Here is a 26,353-nt window from a genome sequence, read left to right as displayed (position 1 = left end):
CGATTATGAAGATTTAAGTATAAATTACTTATGAAGGCTTGACTTGATTTAACAAGTGGTATTCGTCTATCCTGATTTTGGTGAGATTGTCGTTATGAAACAGGCTCATCCTTTAAGTAGTAGTCAAAATTCAAATTTCAGACAATGAATAATGACGAAAACTCATTTCTTGACATCTAAAAAAGATTACTCGTTGATTATTATATCTCACTTAATTTATTTGAATCTTGTGAGATGTGTAAGAATTTGAGTCTCACCTAATATTTAATTTCAATTTGGTAAATGAAATATAATTTATTCAAAATTGTTTTATTTGCATCTATATAATTGATTAGGTCTTGTTACTCGTAACCCTATTCATTTACTCCAACACATACAAAAGCAAAAAAAAAGTGACTTTATTGGAATTTAGTACAAGTGAAGGGTAGGATTGTAAAATCGACCATGATACCCCATCCACATTCATAATTATTAATAAGATTAATGTGATAAAATACAATAGTTAAGAACATAAACAGGCAGTCCAGTCATAATGGTTGCATTGAAAATAAAGAGAAAGGTGACAGACAGCATATTGCCATCTTCCCATTCACTCCAAAAAAACACACAACACACACTGACTTACTGCTAACCACTCCATCAGTACTACTGCTGCAACCCCACGATACAAATCACAGCTTTATCACCCATTTCCCACACTGATCTCTCCCTCCCACCTTTTACTATCATTCACCATAGCATTCACTCTATCAACATATATTCAACCCCATCCCCACCATTCTTGACTTTTACTGCACAACGAATCAATCCTTCTAACATTCGTCCATGGCAAGAAAACCTGAGCAGTAAAAAACACTCAACAAAATCAAGAAAAGGAAATGGACTTGGATAGACCCCATTTCCGCACTACAAGCACAGGTAGCAGCAGCACTACAACTGCTGCCGCCACCACAAGTGAGCTTTTCATTTGTTTCGCTTCTCGCCTCTCCTCTTCCTCTTCTATGAAACTCTCTAAATCAATCCTCAGCCCTGGCCGCGCCGCCCGCGACACCGGCCCTGTCTCTCTCTCTTCCTCCCTCAGCCGCCGCCTCCGCACCAATGGCAGCCTCAAAGGGGGAGCATCTCCCTTTTTCACCACCACTGGCAAGAAAAGAGGCTGCGCTTTCGAAAACCCGGAGCCCTCTTCCCCTAAAGTTACTTGCATTGGGCAGGTTAGAGTTAAGACCAAGAAAAAAGTGAAGCAGAGTCGGAGTCTTTCCAAAAGGCGGAGCGGGGAGGTGAGTTTTAGAAAGATAGAGCAAGCTTGTGGTGATGGAGGGCACCAGAGTGAGGATAAAGTTTGTCCTCAGCAGCAGAGGTATTCGAACGCCAGTGCACATTATCAGCAGCAGCAACAGCCGCAAGAATGTTTGCCACACAGGAACCAGAGATGGGTTCATTTGCCAATCTCAATTTGTGAGGCTTTGAGGTCATTTGGGGCTGAATTTAGCTGCTTGTTCCCGTGTAAAAGTTCTTGTTTTTCAACTGGTGAAGGGGAGAAGGCTGAGAAGCAGAATGGAACGACGAGAAATGAGAATGGATGCGGGGCCGTGTTCGCAAGGTGGCTGGTGTCAGTGAATGACGGTGAAGGAGGAAAGAGGAGGGAGATTGAGCTGGTGGTTGGCGGCGGAGATGAGGAGGAGAGGGGGGAGAGAATGTCGATGAGGAGTTCAAGAAGGCACGTTTTCGAGGATATTGAGGTTAAGGATGATAGGATTGAAGTGAAGGGGCAGAGTGTTGGGGGAGAAGAGGAAGCAGCGAGAGTGAGCATTTGCATACCACCCAAAAACGCTCTTTTGCTAATGAGGTGCAGATCTGATCCGATGAAAATGGCTACTCTTGCCAATCGGTTTAGCTGGGATGCTGATGCTGCCCCTAGAAATGAAAATGAGGATATTGAAGAAGAAGAAAACGAGGTTTCTGAAGAAGAAGTCGAAGTACAACCATGTGAAGGTAGTAAAGATGAAGTCTTTGAGCAAGAAGTTGATATTTCAGTAGAAGCTAATGAAGAACAAGAGACACCAGCAGAAGCCAACTTGGAAATGGAAGTAGGAGACCTTGGCCATGGTGAGGAAACTCAGGAAGAGGAAGTAGTAGTCATTAGCACTGATGATATGGTTGGAGGAAAAGAACAAGAGGAGCTACAGCAAGAAATTCTGGGCAATGAAGAAGAAGCGGTTGTAGAATCTGAAGAAGAAGAAGAAGAAGAAGAAGAAGAAAAAGAAGAGGTTGAGTCCAATATGTCCTCATTTGAAGCTCTTTTAGACCAAGAAAATGTAGAGCATTATGAAGATTGCCCCATTGAAGATGAGGAAGAAGTAGAAGACAGCTCAGTTTGTCATTTATCTCCATCAACAGAATCGGATGAAGAAGATACTGAAAGCAACGAAGTACAGCCACTCCTTGAAGAAGTTGCCACGGATGAAGAAAAACAAGCAACAGAAGAATCATACACTGCAGATAAAGGTACAACCTTTGTAAATAATGAGGAAGTAAATCAGTTGACAGCCCAGCTACAATCGGAGCCAGAAACAACCCATCAAGAAGAAGAAGAAGAAGAAGAAGAGGACGATGAAGAAGAAGAAGAAGAAGAAGAAGAGGAAGAGCTGCAAACTGCAATACCACCCACAGAATTGGAAACGGAAAACCCAGCAAATCAAGAATTAGTGATTAGCAATGAAGAACCCAAGAAAGAAAAAGAAAGCCCTGTATTGCCAGAATGCTTGCTGTTAATGATGTGCGAGCCCAAGCTTTCCATGGAGGTCTCCAAGGAAACATGGGTTTGCAGCACAGACTTCATCAGGTGGCTGCCGGAACGGCCCCGCAAGCAAACCAAAGCCACCAAAGCAGGCGGCTGCGATCACGAACCAGTCAAGAGGAGGCTCAGCATCGACTCCAAGCCTAAGCCCATTGCTCCCCCGCCGCCCGCTGAGCATACGAGCCGTTCGTGCTGACCAGGTGCAAGTCGGAGCCGATGAGGACGGCGGCGGCTAAGCTCATGCCAGAGTCATGTTTCTGGAAGAACGCCATTAGGAAGCTGGAGCCACACAGGAGAGCCACGCTGGGAGTCGGCGCGGCAGGAGTGGGATTCTGAGCCGAGCTGAGCTGGCAAAAAATAATGATGAAGGGGGAATCTTTAGGGTTTAGAGCGAGAAGTGTATTGCACAGTACTTTTGCTTCTAAGGCATGTTTCCTGTCTGTAAATCCCTTTTTCTTTTTTTGTGGTTAAATTTAGATTCGATAATACTCTTTTTCTATTTTATTTTCTTTTAGATTTTTAGTATTAGACTCTCTCTCTCTCAGTATCATTTCTGTCTTAGCCTGCATCACTTGCTTGTACCCAGCTGCTTTCCTTTTGTTTATTTTATTTTTTTGGTTATTTATTGTGAAAATTATTTAAATGAAAGTTCACAACAGTTTGACTCTAAACGTCTATTTCAAATTTTATAATACTTTTATTCTAATTAATATATAGATAATTTGAATAAAAATTTTGCTATTCATTTTATTTAAAAGAAATATATGTTCGTATCATGTATTTACTAAATAAATTAAAAGGAATAATATAATGTGAAATACAACATCCATTCTACTTTGGTTTTCTAATTTCATAATTTGTGATCACATTATTTAATATTTTTAACTTGTTTTTTTAAAGAAAAATGGTGACAATTTCATTAATTATAAAGGCAAAATACCTTAGAAGACAAGTGTCCACATATTTCGTACTTAGGCCGGGTCGTAAATAAACCATCCTGATCCAAAGGCCCGAAATCAGGCTCGAAGATCACTCCAAGCAAGAAGGCTGAAGATCATGGTACATGAATTGGTACAAATACGAATATTTGACTTATTCGTAATATTTGACTTATTTACGAATACGTGGTTTATCATCTACACCAATATTTATTATCTTTTTTTAATTTTATCGAACTAATTTAGACATCAAAAAATTCTTGTCAGAGATTATCCAGCACACCTCCGATTTATTTCTATCTCAAGTTCATGAACACTTAATTCATGTTACCTTTCGGACCTTGATCCCGGACCCGGGTTAGTATTAATGGACAAGCAGACGAATGTGTCACCTAAATCCGTATACGCAATCTAGCCACGTGCCTCCCTAATAATATATACGATCACAATTCTTTTGCTACATGAATTGGCAGCACATGAAAATTAAAATATCTGAAGAAGAGGCTCCAGAGTCCAGACATTAGCAAAAGATAATATCATAATTGTGTGTACGTAAATGTAGATAGGTGCAGACAGTAGACAGTAGACAGTAGACAGGCTGGGTGTTTGTATTGTACGCATGAGTTGTATGTATGTATGTATTTGTCATTGAAGCAAAAGTGAGCATGTGAAGAAGTTCAACCTTGGAACACAGCAACCAAACCTGTTTAGCAATGAAATAATAAATAAAGATAGTGCAGTCAAATGAGCGAGGCAGAGTGGAGAAGAAGTAATAAAAAGGCTGCCATTTCCAAAAATCAATGGGCACTTGGCTGCCTGCTCTCTGCATGTTAATGCCCATCATATTGTTCTTGCACAAGTTGTAAGAAAATGATGCAGCGGGTTGTGTGGTGAAAATGTGTGTTTGCTTTTGGCCCATCATTCCATTTTCCATAATTGTTGTAGTGGGGATGAAAGGAGTAGTGAATGAGTTTAAATTTTTTAACAATCGTTGTTTTTAGGTCATTAACTTGGAATTATTTGTCAGGTGTACAATACTTACTCATTTTAGTTTCCAAGAATGGTGGATGAGACAGTCTCATAGGCAAGAATTAGGTGTAAAAACATCATACAGTATGAATTATGCCACGTCCGCATTTGATATTTTTTTTCCTTGATATGTCAGTGATGAAGCTTATTTTGTGCCTGATCATACCACGTCAGCAATAGACTTATTTTGTGCTGATGTGTTAATATGGTCATTTATATTATGCTGATATGTTAGAAATGGTACCTGTTTTATATTGATGTGATGTGGTTTTACATTTGATTGATGAAAGAACATTTTGCTAAATTTGTCTACACTTCAAATGGTTAATTTTGCATTTGGTTTATGAAAGTGCAGATTGGACAGCATGAACTGATTAAGACCACTCTTTGGCATTGGCTTCCATGAAAAATTCAATTTATTGCAAGTCAAGCAAACTCTATGACTTATGCTCTAGCATAATAGACGCATCATTCAAATTAAACCGATTTGAATCTGATTGTATTTTGAATGCTTTAAACTTGAATAATTGAGCCTCTGTAATCTGTTTAATTTCTTCAATTATGCAAATCTCAAATTATTAAAAAAAAAAAAAAAGGTTGAGTGAGGGTGTAGAATGTGGAAACTTCATTTTAAAACATGGACCGGAAGTATTGGAGGGTGATAAGGCGGGAAGAGGGGACTAATCCAATTGTTAGTACATGTCCGCTCCATGATGGTGGAAAATTGACATATTTATTTAATCTGCGTTATGAAACATCCTCCGTCATCCGCAAATGGGAAAAACTGATTAACTCTGAAAGAACTGAGGATGATGGAGCCATGGAAGAAAGATAACCTGGATGTTTTCTTAGTTCCGTGTGGCTTGTTCCTCATGTTTGGATATCACCTTGTACTTCTCCATCGATACCTGAAATGCCCAGAAACCACAATCATTGGGTACGAAAATCACAACAAGAGAGCATGGGTTACAAGAATGTTTCAGGTGATCAGAACCCTCCATCAATTTAATATCATCACTGAACTCTAGATATTTTGATATGAAACCTCCCAATATTTTTCTATTTCCAGGTTGAAGTGAAGGAGAGAGGGCCGGCCATATCAGTGATCAGCAGCAATATATCTGCAGCCACAGCCCTGTCAGCAATTTCTCTGACACTGACCTCCATAATAGGGGCATGGATTGGAAGCTCGACAACGAATGTTTTCACGAGCAGCTATATATATGGTAGCAGAAGCCTGTCCATGGTTTACATCAAGTATATAGCTACTCTTTCTTGCTTCATGGTGGCTTTTGCCAGTTTTGTTGAGACCGCGCGGTACTTTGTTCACGCCAACTTCCTCATCAGCATGCCGAACAGCGATATCCCAGTGAGTTGTGTGGTAAAGGACGTGATCAGGGGGAGTAATTTCTGGCTGATTGGCCTCAGATCACTTTTCTTTGCTGCAAATTTCCTGCTATGGATATTTGGTCCAATCCCCATGTTTCTTTGCTCGGTGATCACAGTCGGGGTGCTGATGAATCTCGACAGAAATACAACCCCACTGCATCAGTATAAGCAATGAATTGTCCAATATTGATCAGAAAGAAGCAGCTGCCTACGGCAGTTGACCAGCATCTGAAAGCAGATTATTACATGTTTTATCTTAGGATCTCACTTCGATTATCAGCAGAACAAAAACAATCTATCCAGTAAGATGATTGATTGAGTGGGTTTTTTCTTTCTTTATGTGATATTTCTTGAGCCATTCCTTCCATCATTCTTGATGCATTAATGCAAGTGATGACTGCACATAGAATAGTCGAGGTTAATCAGTTTCTAACATTACATAAATGAAGGTAATGGGTTGTTCAGGTTACTAAGATAGAGCTAGGCGGAAGAAAAGGATGGGCACATCAAATGAAGATTGTCTGAATGAAACTGCATTATTAATGCCTGCTCAAAACTATAAGTGGACGACGATAGAGGACGGATAGGCGTTTAATAGAAAGAGAAAATTTACGTGACTTAATAGTTGTTGCTAGGCAATAATACAGAACGCGACGTCTCAAAACAGCTATGACCAGGTAAAATGTCATACATCCATGGATATTTGACAACAATCCAATTGCTTTTGCAAACTTTTCTAAAGAAAATCTAAATCTACATCAATTTTTACATTGTTTTGCAAGAATATACACTTGTCAAATTCAGATATTAAAAAATGTCAATTCAGGAAAAGGACAAATCCGACATCCAATAAATAATTTAAGCTTACTAATCAACAAAAGAGAGTAAAATCAAAGGATTAGTTGCTTCCTGTATGGACAGCTTCCTTCTGGTTTAGTATGAACACCGAAATAGTGATAAAGTATAAACTATGCATTAACTGCTACTTAAGAAAATAATAATAGAAGGACCATTTCTAACTGACGACCAAAGCACTAATGTATAATGTCAAGCCGCCTCTAGTTAACCTAACCCAACCTATTAAATGTTATAAAGTAGACAATGACCACCACCATAAGTATTTCTAAGTTTCTGATTCATAACCACTTCACGTTTAAAGGAACAAATGTTTTCTCCTTATGGGAGCACAAGGAATGGGTCTCACATGGAAGGAAGAACACTTGGATTTTGTTTTAGTCCCAAGTGGTCTACTAATCATGCTTGGATACCATCTCTTTCATCTACACAGATGCATTAACATTCCCGAAACCACAGTCATTGGCTACGAAAATCATAACAGGAGGGCTTGGGTAGCAAGAATTTTGCAGGTCTGCTTTTACTTTATGAGATATGTTTTATTACCTCCGTAGCTGAACTCACTGACAAAAATTTGCAGCTTGAAGCAAAGGAGAGGAGCCAAGCAATTACGGTAATTGGCAGCAACTTATCTGCAGCAACTTCGCTTGCTTCAATCTCCCTTGCTCTGAGCTCTTTGATCGGAGCATGGATTGGAAGTGCCTACCACAATAATTATATAACCAGCAGAATATATGGAAATACAAGCGCGACCATTCTTTACCTCAAATACATAGCCCTTCTTTCCTGCTTCATAGTTGCCTTTGCTTGTTTTGTTCAGACAGCAAGGTGTTTTGTTCATGCCAATTTCCTCATAAGCACTCCAAGCTGCGAAATGCCTGTAAGAAATGTTGAGAGTGCAGTCATAAGTGGAACTAATTTCTGGATAGCTGGTTTGAGATCACTCTATTTTGCCACCAATTTGCTGCTGTGGATATTTGGTCCAATCCCAATGTTTGTTTGCTCTGTGATAACCGTGCTGTTGTTACACTATCTGGATAAGAATACAACACCTCTGCCTCCGTACAATGCACCCCTGAGTTATGAGGACTCCAAGAAGATTCACAGGGAAATGAAGGCAAGCCCTGGTACTACTGAGCATCACGAGGAATCACAGGACCATCGAGATGGAACATGATGACTGGTTCCATTTGCTTTGTGTATGAAAAGACACTAAGATTTTGCCCCTTAAAGATGTAATGTAAGAGTGCATAGTTATCGCTGAATGTATACAATTATGCAGCCCATGGAATAAAGTACCACAGCAGCTGTTGTAATTATAATCTTTCCTTCAATTGCCAGCAGAGGAAATTCCCATAAGCCACACGGTTCTCTTCTTCTTCTTTAAATACTCTTGTTTCAGACAGTTTGTTTTATCAACAATTGTTAATTCAACAAAGCAAGACATTATGGACCCACAATTTTTTCTTTTTGTCACACACACACACACACACACACATGTATATATATATATCTGCACTAGACCAAGTTGTTTGACTAGTAGGAAAAACTGAAAAAATGACACACAGGGAAACGGAGGAAAGCTATTGCAACCAAAGATGTCCACCTCAAGGTAAAGCACTGTGATGCCAATCAAGAATTCTGGTACCCTCTACCTCTTTTCTTCAACCTCAGAGGGAAGAAAAGTCAACATCAAATGATCCAGCTAGATGCCCAGCATTCAGGACCGAAAGTAAATGATAAAACATAGGTTAATAGATAATAGAAAAAGAACTATTTTACATTAATTGTTCTAGTTCTTCTTATATATGAAACCCCAATAACAACTCTTCGTAGATAAATAGCAGAAAACAGAAACTAGTATGTCAGTACTAAACATATGAATTTACACAATGTCAAAATGTATATTCCTTGTTGAGGAGACCATGTTCTTCTAACAGAGTATTACTATGACATCACAAACTGAAGAATTTTCAAGTTCTACAAAATGGTCCGGACAAAACCTGCTACTGCTGTCCGCTTTTAATTCTCCACTATTGTGAATTATCTGCACTTTGATCCTCACCTGCCCTGGTTTCGGAGCTATCTGTCTCACCCAATTCTGACTTTGCCGAGCTCACTGGTGCTTCGCTCTCACTACCAGAACCTTCCATAAAGGAGTTGAAGGCAAGCTGAGTGGAGTAAAGAAACAAACCTAGAGCGTTGGCACCAAAAACAAATGTAGCAAGGTAGCACAACCCATTGATGATTGTCCTGTGTGGAGTTGAAGAAAAGGCTAATTAGTTTGATATCAACATGGAAAGAGAATTTGCCAGCAGTTACGAAATTACCTTATTGTTATTGTTATCTGGCGAACCTGCAAAATGATACGAAGTGTAGCATTAGAAATGTAAAATATCAAAAGCCTTGGGACGTGTTAGATCAAAAGTTTCAGTCTGAGGTAACTGTGGTAATGTATACCACAAATAACTCCATAATGCTGTAATCAAACCGTGACAATTTTGACACACGATTTCCATGAATAGTGTCAGCAGAACACGGGACAAGGGCAAAATCATGTATCATAGTTAGGAAAAATGAGTAGAAGAACAGACCGAGTAGTTATCTGAAATTGTTTGGCGATTGAGAGCTGATTCGATAGTTGTTGTGAATTTGTAAAGAATTAGTGCAATAGCCCCAGCTGTTAATGCACCAAGAAATGCCTGAACAGGTGAAGGTGGAGACTTGGCAGTAACGGGCGATAGAGACACTGCTTTCAAGCTCTCCGCAGCCTCTTCCGCCAGAGATTTCTTTTCCCCAGATGACCTAAATCTCTGATCAAACAGAACTGCTAGCGATCAGAACATCTACGTTAGAACTCTACACACACACACATACACACTCACTAAATTCTGTACACTCCAACTGAAATTTAAGTGATGGAATAACAGAAACAGTTTTCTAGCAAGAACTCTGCTTAGACTTCATCAAACTCATAGGCACCACTCATTCCCAGCGCCTAAAACTAAGCTCAATTCAATTATCACCAGAATAAAGGCAACAGAGTTGAATATCACACAAGGAGAAAGACAAAGACGTAATGAAGAAAAACAAAATACCGTCTCTTTGGCGCGCTTGGCGCGGCGGCGGAGGGAGCGGAAGAGAAAGACGGTGATGGCACCGGTTAGGAGAACGCTAGTGGCAGTCTGAAGAGGTGTTGGTTCGTCTGAGGTAGCGAAAATGGGGGGAACTGAAGGAGGGAGTTCAATAGGTCCCTCTTCCTGCGGCGACTCGGCAGAGCTTGCGGCCGCCGTCCTGGCGGTTGTGGTGGGTTCTTCCGATATTTGGGCAATCAACGCTTTGTGGGCAGAGCGTAAAGAATACTTATCAGTGGGTCTGGACGTAAAATTGATAGAATTGGACAACGGGAACGGAGAGAATGAGGGGAAGAGGCAGTTGACGGCGGAGAAGGGGCGGAGCTGCCATTGAGATAGCAACATTTGGCGGGTTTTAGCAGAGGCGATAGGGGTTTATGGGCTATGACGACTGATCAATTATTAAGATATGATTGAGTTCTTCACCGGTAATTATGGTAGTGGCAGTGGCACACTACGACTGTCGAAACTCGGGAGAAAACAATATCAACAAATGGTACAAACTTTCATACATAGGGTACAAGTGTAAATAAAAGTATTCTTTCTTCGTGGCACCGTGTGGCTGAAATCTCGGACAGTTTGGGCAGTTTATTGGGCCGTCTGCCTTGTGGATTATTAATTGCGGTTGAGCCCGCCCGTAGCATTTTATTCTGAAAAAATTCCATTGGGCCGAATAAATAGGCCCACAGGTTTGGTCTCAGAGTCCGTCGGATAAATATAAATTAGCAATCAAAATACACTCGATAATATACATTGGGTTTACGTTGGGTTATAAAAATAGTAATTTATGTGGGCAAAAAAAAAAATAGTACTTGGGTCCACATGGAGTTGAAAGCAGTGAAATAAAATGCTAGAATTAAAAGAGTGTAAATAAAAGAAAGGAGAGTATGAGTTCTTGTTTTTCGTGTATAAGGAAAAGAATGATATTGAAGTAAAATTTTAGATACGAAATTAAAGTGTTCACTTTCAACTAATATTATAGCATGAACGTGAAATTGTAGTACCAAGGTACAAGGTTAAATATGTCTTCTCCGCTAGGATAACTATTGATTTATAGGCAACCATCGGTAGCTTGAAGAAGACCGAATCCCCCATAAATTTGGTGAAGGATCCTAATGGATTTTGTGGAGTATAATCTCAAAATTGTTGGATACCGTCTAATCCCTACGAATTTAGTGGAGGTCCCCACTGATTAGAAGATTCCAATTGGATTTAATGGAGGGTTATCTTTTGCCAGTGGAGACCCGCAATTCTCACGGTGGTTGGAGTCTATTAAGATGAAAGTATCTTCTGGGAATAACGATGTCTTCTCGAATTTTCGGTGAGGTGGTTAAGAGACGCTTTCTCCGAGCCAGAGTCCAAATTTTTTGGAATTAAAGGTTACTTTCAGTTGGGTGAGTAACGTGTCCCCGAAGAGGAGGCGGTTGGTCCTTATGTGATTTTGCGGGGTTGGCCATACAGGTCATACGTGGATGCAAATTCCAGCTTTGTAAGCTTCCTTATGGACCTTTAAGGCCTTCTTGGATTTGGGTCAACTAAATTTCTTTTGGCTAATTTATCATTTAGTGCATATCGTGATCCAACACAGTCAAGCTCTACAACATCTTCAAGTTGTTTGCACATTCCAGCCGGTTATGATGATCGAGAGCAAAACGAACCAACAGAACAAGTGGTTCAAGAAAGAAGAAGACCTCGACGACAATGGCAACATCACACTTGCGGGACCGGCACATATTATTAAAATATGTAACTAAATTCTAATTTTATATTATTTTAATTCTTACTTTTTTGTATGTATGTAATTTTTAATTTTATTAATTATTAAAAATTAAATTTAATATTAATATACTTTTATTATTAAAAATTGAAATATGATTAAACTGAAAATAACAAGTATTAATTAATTAATTAACAGAAATAAAAAATAGCCCAAGTTAACGACATCAGCAAAATATTTTTAAAAAAAAATTGGGCTACTAACGACTTGGTGTGGTTAGTAGCACTACCGACATCAGTAAAATGTTTAAATAAAAAATTCGGCTAAAATTTGCCTTGTCAGTTCACTACTGAGTCAATTCAATTTGGATTGAATCTTTTATTTCAAATAAAGTCATGTATTCTATTTTATTTAATATATACATATTATATATAAAAAATTAAATTAAATAAATAATAAAGATATATATATATATTTGATGTGGTAAAAATAAAATAAAATTTGTCGATTTGAAATAAAAAATTTAATCCTATATAAGATCCATATAGCATAACACAAGAGAAAATATCTTTTTAAAAACGATAAATATATTAAAAGTAACGTAACTCTGAAAAAAAAGTAGTGACATCACTTGCTGAAATAACGTAACTATGCCCCATTTCTTTCTGAATTTAATATCAAATACATTTGAAATAAGAGATATAGTAATTACATCACTAATTTGTCTACGAACTGACCGTATAGTATAATTAAATGTTTTATCAAACAATTCGGCTGATTACGATCTCAACAAGTTTGCTTAATGTGTAAGAGTCAGAGTGACAATTAATTCAAAGCTTGTGTCGTCTACGCTTTAATTAAACTTCTATTGGTTGAACAATTGAGACGTGCCCTATTCTTATCAATAATATTTAATCCTATATATATGTAGAAGCTCAGTGATTTAACATTTTATTACCAAAAATTACGTTTCTGCTACCATAAATTTTGGTCTAAATTTAACCACCATTCCTGTGGTGGGGCTTATGGATGGATTAGTATTGAGGTAGACTACCTATTTATTTATAATTGCTTTGGGTAATTATTTATTAGTGCAGCCAGAAACCTCACATATAGTTAAGTTGATATCAAAACATTGCATGTGGATTGTCTCAGGTGTATCCAATTGTTTGCTGCAATAAGTGGGAAAGGTAGGGTTTTGCTCACGTCAAAACTTGCAAGTACAGACATACTTGGCTTCATTACCAAATAACAAGTTGCAATATTTGAGGCCTATGTTGTCTGTGCTATATATGTTATATGTGGGGGAGATCCTTTTTTGTTGATATAAGTAGGGTTTATATAATTTGGACTTGTTATTATTATTGAATTTGAACACTATCAATTTTGAAGATTAAATTTTTTAATAGGTCGTATTTAAATATGTTTTGATTAAATTTAGTTAATTTAAAATAAAGGAAAAAAATGTATATATCTTGGATCGACTAATCAAGATATATAAGAGACAAATATGATATAGGCTTATTGCGAATTTATTATTTTAAATATACGCAAATTCAAAAATTGTTATGAAAAAAGTATGAACAAATGAAATTTATAAATTCAAAGTGAGTGTTGCAAAATGTAAGAATGAAGGTTATCTCCTGATTCTTCTTTTCAAATTGCGATTTAATGGGATTATAGTCAGAGGAATTCAACTAAAAGAACCAAAATCGCACTTTGTCATCATCTCTTGAATTATTGGTTCCAAAGATCTAAATTTCCTCACTGATCCCAAAAGCTAATGGACAAACAATAGCAATAAAACTCTTTTTGATTCATTTGAAGTCCCTAAAGAGTTTACCTTTCCCAGTTTGCCCTTTGTGTCTCTTTAGACAGCAACTAAGACCTCAATCTGTTTCAAGAAAAGAGAGACAAAGTACGAGTTGTCTTCATTGAACAATCACTATGAGAAAGCCATACATACAATCAAGCAGGGACCGCAAGTTCAGCCATTTATTCATAGTTAGTTACAGGGAAACATAGTACAAAATCTCCCAAAGAATGTCTGTCTTGCCCAGAAAGCTACACTGCTTCTTTTAACAATAATCATCATTTTCGAGCAATACAGAATCTAAGTACTCTACAAACTACTCCAAATCAATGGGGATCAGACAGGCAGTTACCTAAGTATGAGAATCAAATCACTTATTTTGTTAACATAGAAACGTAGTACTACTACAGTAGACAGAATCAGCATTCCTAGCGCACGTTTGATGCCACAGCCCTGGCCCAGAACTTGATCTGTGCCTTGATATTGTCTTCCTTTGATCGTTTTCCCCCCCACTTGGGAGCCATGGGAGCAGAATTCCATGCCTCAGAGAGATACGGCCTCGTTCTGTTTTTCTCTTCATCGTCTTCTATTCTCTTCTTTTCTTGCAGGCCTGGAATTATGCTGACTACGTTCGGGTTCAAGTCTTTTTTGTCGAAATCAAATCCCAAGTCCCTGAAACCTTGCAATTCTTTGCTCTCCAGGTAACTTAAGCTCTTTTGTGGCTTAAGTCGACTCATTTGACGCTGAGGTCTTACCTTCTCGAGGCCCACCTCCACCTTAACCATGTCCGCATCCTGTTTCGTTATCGATAAATGCCTTGATAAGCTGGAACGTGGTGCCACGCCCTGTCAGACAATCCAATTAATGTAGTAATAAATGGCTTCAGTACTCGACAATTCTTGAAATAAAACGCGAATTTCTAACAAGTTTAGCAGTAGTTTTGATGAGTACCTTAGCAGGATTTGTTCTAGGAGGAATAGCCTTTGAACTGCTCAGAGAAGCCTGCCTGATCAATTTCCCCATAGAAAACTCAGTCTCTTCATCATGAAAATCTTCAGCTCCCAGGGCAGTTGGCAGAGACGGCGCACGTAGTAGATTGTCCGACAACATAACTTTCCTGTTTGATTGTCTCCTTCCGGGACCAGTACTCCCTCTCGTCGCTGGATTCTGATCTTTTCTTTCCAGGCAGGGCGGCAGCGAGGGCGCCCTGATCAAATTCGACTTCCTGGACCCATCAGGCCCCGTCAGCTTCTTAATTGATTTATAGGTTTCTTCATATGATTTTCCAGGCAAAATCTCGTGTTTGGGGTTTGACGAGGCACAAGGATCAGAAAGACTTCTCAACATCCTGGGCTTTCTGTCGAGCAAGTTGCCGAAAAACCAGCACTTCTCCAGGAGCTCTCCAGGCTCTACTTTCTTCTCATTACCATCGCCATCTTTTCGGGGAAAGGGTTCTGAAGACTCATGAAGAGTGTGATCCATAGCCTGATTACTGTAACTTTAGTTCACAAGAAAACACTGTGTAGGGTTCTTGAATTTTCTGAGGTTTCGGTAAATTTATATGGACTGGTTGTGGTGTTGATATGAAGTGACAAAAGAAAGTTATGGTTATCCTGAAAAGCTGTCAAGTTGGGTGATTGGGAGCCATGTGGGATTGGGATGTCATGTGCTCTGATTGCTACATCTTCATTACTTGGTGGACATATATAAGACTCCATACGAGGTCTTTTAATTATTTCAAAAATATTACTATGAACCTCTATTTTATTTTATCTTTTTTGCATGTAACTTGTATATCAGATCTGAGATATAAATCTTTATTTTTATATATAAAAATATTCTCATAAGTATATAAATCACAATGAATTTTATATCGCTAGAAAAAAAAAATTATTCCTTCATACAATGGTTTAAAACCTGTGGTTAAGTAAAAATTTAAATTGTTGGGTATAATTAATTAATATTTATCATAATCTTAACTATGATTCTTAATTATGGTAAAAAAATATTTATTATTTTTCATTATAACTAATGTTTAAGCTGTCCACCTACCGAAAACAACCACCAATAATCTTTGCGAAATTGTAGCTAATCACTATTCATATTTCTTGCAATGATTAAATGTATTTTTTATCTCGTAATTTAAGTTATTTGACATTTTCATTCTTTAACTTTTTAGGTTAGTATTTTGATATTGTATCTTTTTAATTTTTGAGATTTCAATCATTCTTTCCCTGTAGTTCACATTTCTCATCGGAAAAATGCATGTGTATTGCACGTAAACTTTTAAAATTGGGTTTACTGTTTCTATTACCTCATTTTTGCTAGTATTTCGGTCCTTTTACTTTCAAAATACTACTTTCGTCCAATATTTTTTTAATTCTAGAGATTCCAACCTTTTTTTTCAGCAAAGTTCGCTCTCCTAGCCAGTGAAGATGAATTGAGCGAAAAATGATTGAAATAATAAAAATAAAAAAAAAACATAATCAAAATAGTACTCTAAAATATTAAATAATAAAAACTCAAAACAATTAAATTAGAGGACAAAAAAGCGTTTTATCCTTTCTTGCATATGTAAACGAGTATTTATAAATGTGAGATGCAAACTAAACAACAATTTAAATAAGAAAATATGGAGTGAAAGGTGCAAGAACACAAACAAACAAACAAAAGGTGAGAAATGTATATATGTAAGATGATGTGGGAAAAGATTCATAACCAAATAAATTTAGGACATAACCATAATAAATATTACAATTAGTGCCACATACATTTGTACAAGTGGCAATAAATCATAAGTGTTTGTTTACCAAATTAATGACTGTGTTGAAAATTGAAATAGGTAACAAGGGAGGGGAAGGAGGTGGAGGTGTGTGCATATGATTGGAACAGCTAATTACCAAAATTTTTTAGAAGGTGGGCTTTCACACCACCACACGACCCCATGTGCTTTTGTCCTTAGTTTTTGGCTTACTTAACCAACAAACTACTCATTTTTCTTTCTTTTTGTTTTTTAATTTCATTTTCATCCAACATTTTTTTAGGATGGAAGAAAGGTGAAGAAGAAATCCAGCGTCACAAATTCTCAAAACAACATCAGAAATGCAGCATACTACAAGAAAAGAAAGGAGAATGCATTTGAAGGATGTTTGTTTTTTATTTTATAACCTTAAACATGTGTAATTGAGTACGTAGTTGACAGTAAAAGGGATGTTATAAATATTTAAGTTAGGATAAGAGGAGGGAGATTTTTGTTACATAGGCAAAGTGCAAGAAGCTGAATGAGCTTATCTGAAATTGAGTGGCTGTGCGTGTGTGTGAGTGTTTCATGTGAGTACTGGTGAGTGATATTTGGGGGAAGGGAAGGCACATACATCCCTATTCCCTATTCCCTATTCCCTATTCCCTACTACTCCTACCCTTCGTCTTGTTGTTATCGGCCTCACATGCTTCCTATTTCCAGTTTCACAAGAAAGATTAATTACTACACCCCATCACTATATTTCTTCCATTCTGTGTATGTTAAATAGAGTAGAAAATAAAATAGACTTAATAATAGAAAATCAAATCCCTTATTTTCCATATTCTTTCCCTTTTTTTTAATAAGATTAAGTACAATTTTTTATACATTTCACATATTTTTTCAGTTATTGATATCATATTTTATGTTTTATTTATATGATTTTTTTTAAAAAAATATATAAGTGGTTATGAGGTGACGTGTATATATAAAATACAGAAAAAATATAATTAGGATAAAGAAGAGTTAATTCTTGGGTTCTATATAATCACATTTCTTTTATTATCTCGGATTTTCAATTTTATGTGATATCTTGTAATTTTTAATTCTTCACACTTATTTGGTGCATGTACGTGATTAAATACCAATGATTTATATAAGAAAACTGTACACCATGTGAGATGAAACATCAAACTAGTATAGAGGATTTAAATATTTTTTAATATCTCACTGCATTATTGTAGTAATTATAAGTTTCAAGTGTTGTCCAAATATTTTATTACAAATTAACGTTGTATTTATAATTTATAATAAAAAATATATAAGCCGTATACATAAATGTACACCATGATACATACTAAATAGGGTAACTATACCGTCATTTTCTGAATTTTGATGTACTTATATGGAAATTCTTTTTATAGTTTGAAAAATTATGTTTAGTATCCGTGACGTTTGTTTCTATCTAACAAATAGATCTCTCTATTAGTCAAAGCTCACCGAAGTTGTTGATATTAGTAAAAAAAAATTGAATGAAAATTCATATTTATCTCTGATTAACTTGTTACTCACTTAAATATTTTTTTTCTAACCAAACTGCTTCAATTAAATCAGTAATAGTCAATCGAGAGTAGAAATAAATTTTTCAGTCAACTTTTTTGCTAATATTCAAATTTGATCAATGGAGATATTTATTTGATAGATGAAAACAAACGTCATGGAACTAAATATAATTTTTTAAATCAATACTAGAGATTTACGTATAACTAAACCAAATCAAACATTAATGAAAGATAGTGTAATTATTCCTACTAAATAAAATATACGCCATTATACATCATATCACACGGAAATATCTTTTAACAATTTCGATCATGTACCTAAATTTTTTTATGCTACATTAGCCAAGCAAGATCAAAGAATTTGTCATCTCGAATTTAAAATCTGTAGGTCTAAAGCATTCTATTCAACGCGGCAAGTAGAATTGAGAAGAGACAGAAAATGGGAGTGAGGAGATACTCTGAACTCTGAAGAACCAATTCAGACATTCAACTCTCCAATCATGCCTTATTTGTCTGAATTCGGGGCCTGCAGATTCAAAGTACCAACCCACATGTATGTTATTATAGCTTGGGATGGGCGAAATGAACTCATTCCTGCAAAAAGAGTTGAAATTCTAAAAGGAATTGTCGTTTGCAAGATAAGTATAATTACAATATCGGTTTTGATGTTTTCTGGAGTCAGGGTTTTGTTGTCATAATTCATGTGCCTACTGATAAACTTGAAACAATTATTTGTACTTGTTTAAATGGAATTAAGTGATGTGAATCTACGGTCACCGGTGGATTTACGAATGTGGCATGTTTGCAAAAGTTTAAAATAAATATTTAGCAGTTTATTATTGAAAAATAAATTAAAAGATATGATTTTTGTTAACTGTTTAAATTAAATTTAATGTGAATAAAGTTAAATTAGCGCAAAAAGAAGAAGAAAATGGAAGCTCATGTTGCCCTCCTAGAGGCCCAGGACATACCACACCCATAATACTTCCAAGATGCCAAAAATATATCAACCCACAATCTAACTATGCAGGTCTAGACAGCCCAAGAAGAAGAGAGGACACCCAGGACATTCCGACTCAAATCATTGCTAAAGCCCGACAGAACATTCCGTTCAAAAGCCCACACACGTGGCAGCCCATACTCCACTGTAGCATCCAGTTGGCCAGGTGCCATCAGCCACCTCAGACCACGTCAGCTCAAGGAGTCCCACGTGAGCAAGGAAGGGGCTCCTCGCAGGCAAAGGATCTCCTAAGACAAAAAGGACTTCTAGTAAAATAATTCTAGATACGGATAAAAATAATTTATCCTTTATCCCGATCAACTTCCGCAAGTCTCGGGAGGTGGATACACCCCCAACAGAAGGAGCACTCCCCTATAATAGGTTTGGTCCCTCCAGATGGGGAACACCTCTCTTATTCTCCAAACTATCCCTTGAGCTCTCTTTAAGCACTCTATCACGAATTCTTGCATTTCTTACTAACTTTATTCATCATATCTTGATTTTCATTCATATTTACTTACTTTTTCAATTTATTTTGTCTCGAATACAATACTAATTTCAGCGTCGGAGTGCTAACACCTTTTTTGCAGGTCCCTTCTTTAGAATTTGTATTCGCTTTGGCCGAGTTTTAAACAGTTGACAAATTCATTAGACCCGTGCGTTGTTTGCACGCATCAGAGTTGATTTAAACAAAAATTATAAGAGCTTCCAACAAATTTTTGCAACTTATTGGTATAATTATAAATATTAAGTTATTTTTTCAAATTCTCCAACTTCAGTTTTTTTCATTATTAACTTTTATTTTTAAGCACTTTTAATTTTACTATTGCTTAACTTATAACTTATTTGCACCACAAAAATAAAAACTACTGCAAACACCCCTCACAGCTCTTTGGAACCGAAACTTTGATCAATCAATTGCGTGAGTTATGTTAAATTCAAAATTATATTGCGTGATAGATGTATTATATATTTCATACCATTGGAGTATAATGAAAGCTGTGACATAATGTTAAAAAAAAAAAATCTGGATTTTGTATGAATCTCTCTTAGACGTGGTGTCTGGGTCAAATAGATAGGACTTGGACTAGAGATTTTCTAACAGAAAAACCCAAAGAAAGCCCAAAATAGAGCCAGCTTGGAAAGAGAATGTTGGGCCATTGAGATGGATAAGTCCGATATCCCATTAGGCCTATTCACCAGCCAACAGTCCAGTACAGAGTTCAGAGAGGCAGTTGGGGTTTGAAGTGAGGAACTAAAACGGGACAAACCACGAGGAGAAATTGGGCACAAGCCTTTCATGTCTGAGAATTTTCTGTGTTTTTTCTTTTAATTAAATCTGTATGTTTTTAGACATCGAGTTTGGTATAGACTTCGACTCATTCATTGGGGAAAAAGAATTCGTATTTGGCTCCGTGCAAGGTCAAACTGCTGTAAAGAAATTATAGACGACACTGATCATTTCTTTTACCCACGTGGACATGAATTCTCTATTATTGGTTTTAACTTCAATTAGTAGAAGACGACCATTTTTGCAATGTTTTGGCCTTTTTTTTTTTTATAATTTTTAAGGGAATATAAAATTAAATTTAAAATTTTGTAACATGTGATGTCAAGTTTTAAATGAACCTAAATTATGAGATTAGTTTTGCAATATTGCCAAATTATGGACACATAAATTGCTTAATTCCTAGAAACCTTTATCAGAATGTGTTGAACATTCCAATTTAGAGATGGTGGTGACCAAGTGAGTTTGATGACAATTTGAGTATGACTTCCTTTATCTCTGTGCCTGATATTCAATGCAATATTAATACGAATCACACACTAAAAATTAAAAAAGAAAAAAAAAAAGAAGAAGAATTCCTTTTCCATAACAAACCTCCAGAGTTACAACACCAAATTCTTGCAAGTATTCTCATTAAAAACAGACAAAGTCCAAATTTAAACCTATAACAGTTGATACAATTGTCGGATGAAGTTATCAACGTAATTATCCATAAATTCAGGGCTCATCAGAGTCTCCCTCCACTTGCCATGATTCTCCTTCACCAATTTCCCCACCTCACTCTCCTCATCCATCACACTCTTGATCGCCTTGCTTAGATCCTCCTTGGAAAACCACCCCATCTCCCCTCTTTCTACCTCCACCGCCACCTTCAGCTCCTCCGCCAGCAGCCGTGTGTTCAGTATTTGATCCGCCAACCGCGGCACCAGCACTATCTGGCTCTCGCTCAGCAGAGACTCCCACATGGATCCGAACCCGCAGTGGCTCACGAAGCAACCCACTGACGGGTGGTTCAGGCCCTGGGTCTGCTGGACCCACCCGCCATGAACCACTCCTCTATCTCCCACCCTCTCCAAGAATCCCTCCGGCAGAGCTTCTTCTATGGAGTCCGCTCCATGGGGTTTCGACACGGCTACGAAGAACGGCAGCCCCGTCATCTCGAAACCCAACACCATTTCTTGTTTGGGGTCCCCCCCCCCGCCATGAACCACTCCTCTATCTCCCACCCTCTCCAAGAATCCCTCCGGCAGAGCTTCTTCTATGGAGTCCGCTCCATGGGGTTTCGACACGGCTACGAAGAACGGCAGCCCCGTCATCTCGAAACCCAACACCATTTCTTGAAACTGCTTCTTTTGCAGCATCAGTTGGCTCCCGAACGCGCAGTAGACAACGGATTTGGGCTTGAATTTGCTCAGCCACTTGTCCCACTTCTCCTCCAGCGCCCCTTTTGGATTCTCCGGCAAAACCGGCCCGCTTAGGAAGACGGGTTTATTGTACTGTTCCGACAAGTAATCGCACATAGGGCCCTCCAGCTCGCGGCAAGTTCGGATGCCAATAGCGTCGCAGCCCTGCATCGCGGCGGTAATACGCACGTCAAACTTGGTGGCGCCGTAATCCATGGCGATGAAAGATAGAGTCAGTGCCTCTTGGCCGCGAAGCACCACCGTGGAAGAAGGGTACCCTTTGGGGGGCTGCCCGAGTTCCTCCTCCGTCAGCCGCCTGTCTTTAGGAATATGCCTGGCGGGAACAATACCAATCGCCATACAAGAAGCGCAGATGACATTATAACAAACAGTTTTAAAGCCAACCCGGGCTGCCATCTTGGGGATCCAGTCGGCGAAATCGTAAAACACGATATCAGGTTTCAGCCCGGATAAAATGGTCTCGACTTGTTCGGCCGTAGCATCGAAGGCTATGGCTAGTGGATTCTTGGCTGTGATGTCGATATCGGAAGCAGTCTCAGCGCCGGGCGGCAGGCCCTCTACTTGAGGAATAGTAACAACATGAAATTTGATGAGATCTGGGTAGAGACTGTGGTGGCCGAGCTGAAGAAGAGGTTTATTGGGAATCAAAATGGAGATAGAGTGGCCCCTTTTGGCGAGCTCGTTGGCGAGATGGATGAAGGGAGTGATGTGGCCAATGGCCACCCATGGAAACATGGCTATGTGAAGCTTTGACTTCTCAAACTCAGGCATCCTTTCTTCCTGCTGCAATTCTTGAAGCACTGTGCGTTGTGTGAGAATACGTGTGGAGATTTACAGATCCATATATATATATATGTGTGTGTGTGTGAGTGTGAGTGTGTCTGGAATTGCAGAAAGTATGGAGACTGGAGAGGAGGGGAGTAGATATGAGGCAGGTTTGGGTGGTCTGGTTGGTGAGGCGGGTTAGGTGGGTTAATGGGGTTTCGTTCGGGCTGCTAATACCATTTCTTTATATTCCATCCATTTGTTTGGTGGAGTTGAAGATCATGTTCCCACACGTTTTTTCTTTATGTCTGTCAAAATTCAATTAATGAATAAATGTGATATATTTATTAACCAAATTAAATACGAAATAAGTATGATATGATTGATTGTTTTTTTAAATTATATATTAATTACATAATAATTATATTATGTTTACTACATAATTAGCTCAAACCCACTTAAAATCAAAACTGAATTTTATATCCACATATTTGGCCATGGCATAATGTGTTTCCCCTTGTAATGGACTACCACCACCTACCCCTCCCCGCCCCCACGAAAAGGAAAAAGAGAGAAATGAGTTCGTGGCTCCTTATTAGTAGTATTAATGTTTGAGTCAACCTGTTAAGATGTCTTCAATCAATTAGTTGCCAAATTTGAAGTTGGTGTGGATCAATTGAAAGAATAATACAAAATATATGTCCATATTTAGAAGAATTTCGGAAGCTTGGGCAAATATTAAGCAAGATCATAATTTAAACATTAAAAGAAGCTATTTAATACGATTCTGAAAGAGGAATCTAACGCGATCAGTAGAATGGGGGGTTCTTCTTGCCGTAATCTGCAAAAGAGCACCATCAGTTAGCAGATGCCGCAGCACTCTTGCAATGTTTTTTGAGTCGTCGATGCCAAGATGGTGACTTCCTAATGGTGGGATGCGGAGCTCCCTCATCATTGAAAGCATTCCTGGTGCCTGCATCCAAACAAGAAACGGGCAGATACATCATGTAGAAAGTAGGATCAGTGCAGATCTGCCTAACAGAGATTAAAGTTGGAGTGTTTGCGCACTGACCCTTCTGTTGTAGAAGTTTAGGTAGATGTCCTTCAGATTGATCCATTCCATAAAATATGGTGGAAGTTTGATCCCCGACACTTCACATTGCTGGGGAACTTTGGTTTTCAAATCCCAATTGCCGCTAGTGGATACAGAGCAATTGCATAACAGTCAGAATAAAAATAATCAGAAGGGATTAACCTTATCTACAGGAAATAAAACCTCATGTGTATCCCTGGAAGTATGACATATTCTTGTACTACAATCTTTTTTAAGCAACCAAGAATTGAAGTTCTTGAGAAAGCAGCGTACCAAGTCACGAATGCAGCTCCGTTTAGAAGTCCATCTCCCTCTTCTCTCCATAACTTAATATGTCCATCTCGCTCTTTTCTCAGCCAAATTTCGAATTGTTCAATAACCTCCTCAAACTTTATAGCCGTGTCGTGCCAAACACTGAATACAAACAAAGCTGAATTAGTTTTCACAGTATAAAAGAATGAGTAAATTCTACATTATATTCCTAGCTAACAAGCGCGCACAGCCTTCTTTGAGAAATGATGTACCGAGCTTTTGCAAGCAACAGTGTTATGATCAAGTCAGAGTAGTGTAGAAATTCTAGATCACCCATGAATTTTAAGGACTTACAATTCTATGTCGACAATGAAATTCCAGTGTAAACTACTGAGCAAAACACCATATGAAATCAGTGAAAAGAAGCTCTGGTCAAACACCATTTCTTTAGCAATAAATTCATCCTACATAGTCTAACGATTTTAACTGTTATCAAGAAGCTGAAAGGAGAGGAGATATGAATGAAGTCTACCCAAACCACTGAAACTGAATCTCCTTTTTCCGCTAAATGAACAGAAAGATTGTCACAGGGCAAATAACTATCAGATAGCTTGGAATGTTTTCAACTTTCAGAAGAGTAAAATTATCAGAATTCTTACTGCTAAGGTTTAAGGGAGCTATTTTATGTATTCTCTGGCTAAAAGGACGAAGTGGTCCCATATGAAGGAAACCATTTAACTTTCCATCTCACATCTGAAGAAAATGTCCAATAACAGCCACGAGAGGATATTTTACACCATTGGCATCTATTCACAAGGAAAAATTAACACGATTGGAGAAACAACTACTTTTCAGTCTTCTTTCTTATTGTGGGCATTAAAGAAAACAAAGACAGCTTTATAAAGACACCATCCCCTTCAAGATCACCACCACCACAGAGAAAATGAAATAAATTGAACTAAGAAAGACAAATGATGCAATGAGGAAAAAAAAAAAAGCAATGGTTATCAAGAAATGTTGAAGGATATTCAGATTTATAAATAGTAAAAAATCTGCATGGATTTAGACTTTGGAAAGGAATTTTAAATATCATTCATCGTGATTGTGTTTGTTGCTGCTGCTGCTTATGTATTTGGCAGAAGAGCATAGGTAGATGAACAGGATCTGAATACACACGCTGTATCTCCTCAAATTGTCAAAAATAAGTTTATTTCCTCCTCTAAGTTCACAAAACAGAAACAAACTTGTGGTTGACTTGACTAGAGACTAGAACTCAACTTCCCCATCTTTACATACTTGAAGATTGTTCTTTTTGGAAGTCTTTCTATCTGTGGTAAGCAGGTCTTGCTGGGGCATTTCTTCTTGATTATAGGCAATGCTATGTAACACTCACTAAAACAGGTCAGATATCGAGCAATAAGTTGCTTCCACCCAAGAAATTGTAAGTGTGAGCCCAAAAACTTGTCAATATATTTCTCTCAAAAGAGTCAAAGCATTTTCATGTCATGTGGGAATAACTTAGACATGGATTACAGAATGAGTAAAAGTGTCAGCAGATTGATTATCAAGTGTTTAAATAAATCCAGTAGCATACCGGTCAACACCAAAACTTCCATACTTCCCCTCAATGTACTCATTTATTCTTTTCTCACTCATCTTTGTAGGCCTTACAAACCTGCACAAAGACAAATAATAATATAAGAAGAGAACAGAGAAATATTACAGCAAAACAGTCATGCCCATTGAAAACCATCTTATGTAGCAGATAACTCAGCATATTTGGCAACATAAAATTTGGCAGCAGAACAAACAGAAGAATACGGAACCCCAGCTGTTCATGAACATCAACTGTAATGATTTCAGGCAATTTCATTTTTAAATTTTCATGTCATAAAATTTATATCATGGAAACTCAACTAAAGCTACGGTACCTGGAAGCTTTCTAGTAGTACAAGATTATGAGGACTTACTATCAGTAGGTGGGAATTCTCATAACACATCACATGTTCTTCTGTGGCACTTGTAATGAAAATGTCCCAAAAACATTCCAGTGAGAAACTGAAAGTTTTCAGAGTATACTCATAATACAACATGTTTCCAAATAATTACAAGGAATATTCACTGCATTGTACAATGCAAAAGATTAAGTACAACAAATGGTGCCATTAACTTAATGTTAATACATAAGTAAAAGAAAGTCCAAACAAAAGCTATGTGAAATCACTCGAACTATACTAGATAGAAAGAGACACCCAAAAAAGAAAACTAGTATGTTATAATAAGTCCTTCAAATAAAATTAACGAGCTTAAGCATATCTCAGGAACAAGCATACAACAAACACAACCGCATAAAGGCATAGATTATCTTCTATTCATTCCTTACCTGTGAAACGTATCCACTACGTCCATAGTTTTCACATCAAACAACAGCACTGGAAACTCCAAAATCTCAACCTTGCCCTCTAAATCCAGCACAAGAAAATAATCAAACTCCTGCTCACGGAGATTCTTTAACCCCGAAACACTCTCCCCAAGCTCCACCGAGCAACTATGACAG

The 26,353-nt window shown here is 37.7% G+C and overlaps 6 protein-coding genes across 8 annotated transcripts; 2 read left to right on the top strand and 4 right to left on the bottom strand.

The window, feature by feature from the left end:
- Positions 542-3,296, top strand: LOC110012128 (protein Ycf2-like). The gene is given in 2 exon segments (XM_020694555.1): positions 542-2,975; positions 2,978-3,296. Coding segments are annotated over 2 exon segments (2,253 nt in total). The 5' UTR covers positions 542-878; the 3' UTR covers positions 3,134-3,296.
- LOC105165414 lies at positions 7,267-8,405 on the top strand. The gene is made up of 2 exons (XM_011084414.2): positions 7,267-7,520; positions 7,589-8,405. Exons 1-2 carry the CDS (start codon positions 7,332-7,334, stop codon positions 8,183-8,185), a joined length of 786 nt encoding a protein of 261 aa, XP_011082716.1. The 5' UTR covers positions 7,267-7,331; the 3' UTR covers positions 8,186-8,405.
- Positions 8,842-10,639, bottom strand: LOC105165413. Its single transcript, XM_011084413.2, has 4 exons — positions 10,107-10,639; positions 9,603-9,821; positions 9,339-9,364; positions 8,842-9,261 (listed from the first exon to the last, which is right to left on the bottom strand). The coding sequence occupies exons 1-4, from the start codon at positions 10,485-10,487 to the stop codon at positions 9,042-9,044; spliced, it is 846 nt and encodes a 281-aa protein (XP_011082715.1). The 5' UTR covers positions 10,488-10,639; the 3' UTR covers positions 8,842-9,041.
- On the bottom strand, positions 13,772-15,349 carry LOC105165412. The gene is made up of 2 exons (XM_011084412.2): positions 14,624-15,349; positions 13,772-14,517 (listed from the first exon to the last, which is right to left on the bottom strand). The coding sequence occupies exons 1-2, from the start codon at positions 15,152-15,154 to the stop codon at positions 14,101-14,103; spliced, it is 948 nt and encodes a 315-aa protein (XP_011082714.1). The 5' UTR covers positions 15,155-15,349; the 3' UTR covers positions 13,772-14,100.
- Positions 20,825-22,621, bottom strand: LOC105165411 (anthocyanidin 3-O-glucoside 2'''-O-xylosyltransferase-like). 3 transcript variants are annotated; one of them, XM_011084410.2, is made up of 2 exons: positions 21,594-22,621; positions 20,825-21,434 (listed from the first exon to the last, which is right to left on the bottom strand). In XM_011084410.2, exons 1-2 carry the CDS (start codon positions 22,455-22,457, stop codon positions 20,925-20,927), a joined length of 1,374 nt encoding a protein of 457 aa, XP_011082712.1. In that variant the 5' UTR covers positions 22,458-22,621; the 3' UTR covers positions 20,825-20,924. The 3 variants fall into 3 exon arrangements, with proteins under 3 accessions (XP_011082712.1, XP_020550275.1, XP_011082711.1); XM_020694616.1 differs by having other exon boundaries at positions 20,825-21,382; positions 21,542-22,620; XM_011084409.2 differs by having other exon boundaries at positions 20,825-21,311; positions 21,471-22,619.
- Positions 22,840-26,349, bottom strand: LOC105165818 (uncharacterized exonuclease domain-containing protein At3g15140; the record flags this gene model as incomplete). Its single annotated transcript, XM_011084981.2, has 5 exons — positions 22,840-23,424; positions 23,524-23,647; positions 23,818-23,958; positions 25,391-25,471; positions 26,180-26,349. Coding segments are annotated over 5 exons (717 nt in total), but the record flags the coding sequence as incomplete, so codon positions are not given.

This window comes from Sesamum indicum, linkage group LG6, assembly GCF_000512975.1.
Source record: "Sesamum indicum cultivar Zhongzhi No. 13 linkage group LG6, S_indicum_v1.0, whole genome shotgun sequence".
Classification (NCBI taxonomy): Eukaryota; Viridiplantae; Streptophyta; class Magnoliopsida; order Lamiales; family Pedaliaceae; genus Sesamum; species Sesamum indicum.
This window is presented reverse-complemented; position numbering and strand designations above follow the sequence as displayed.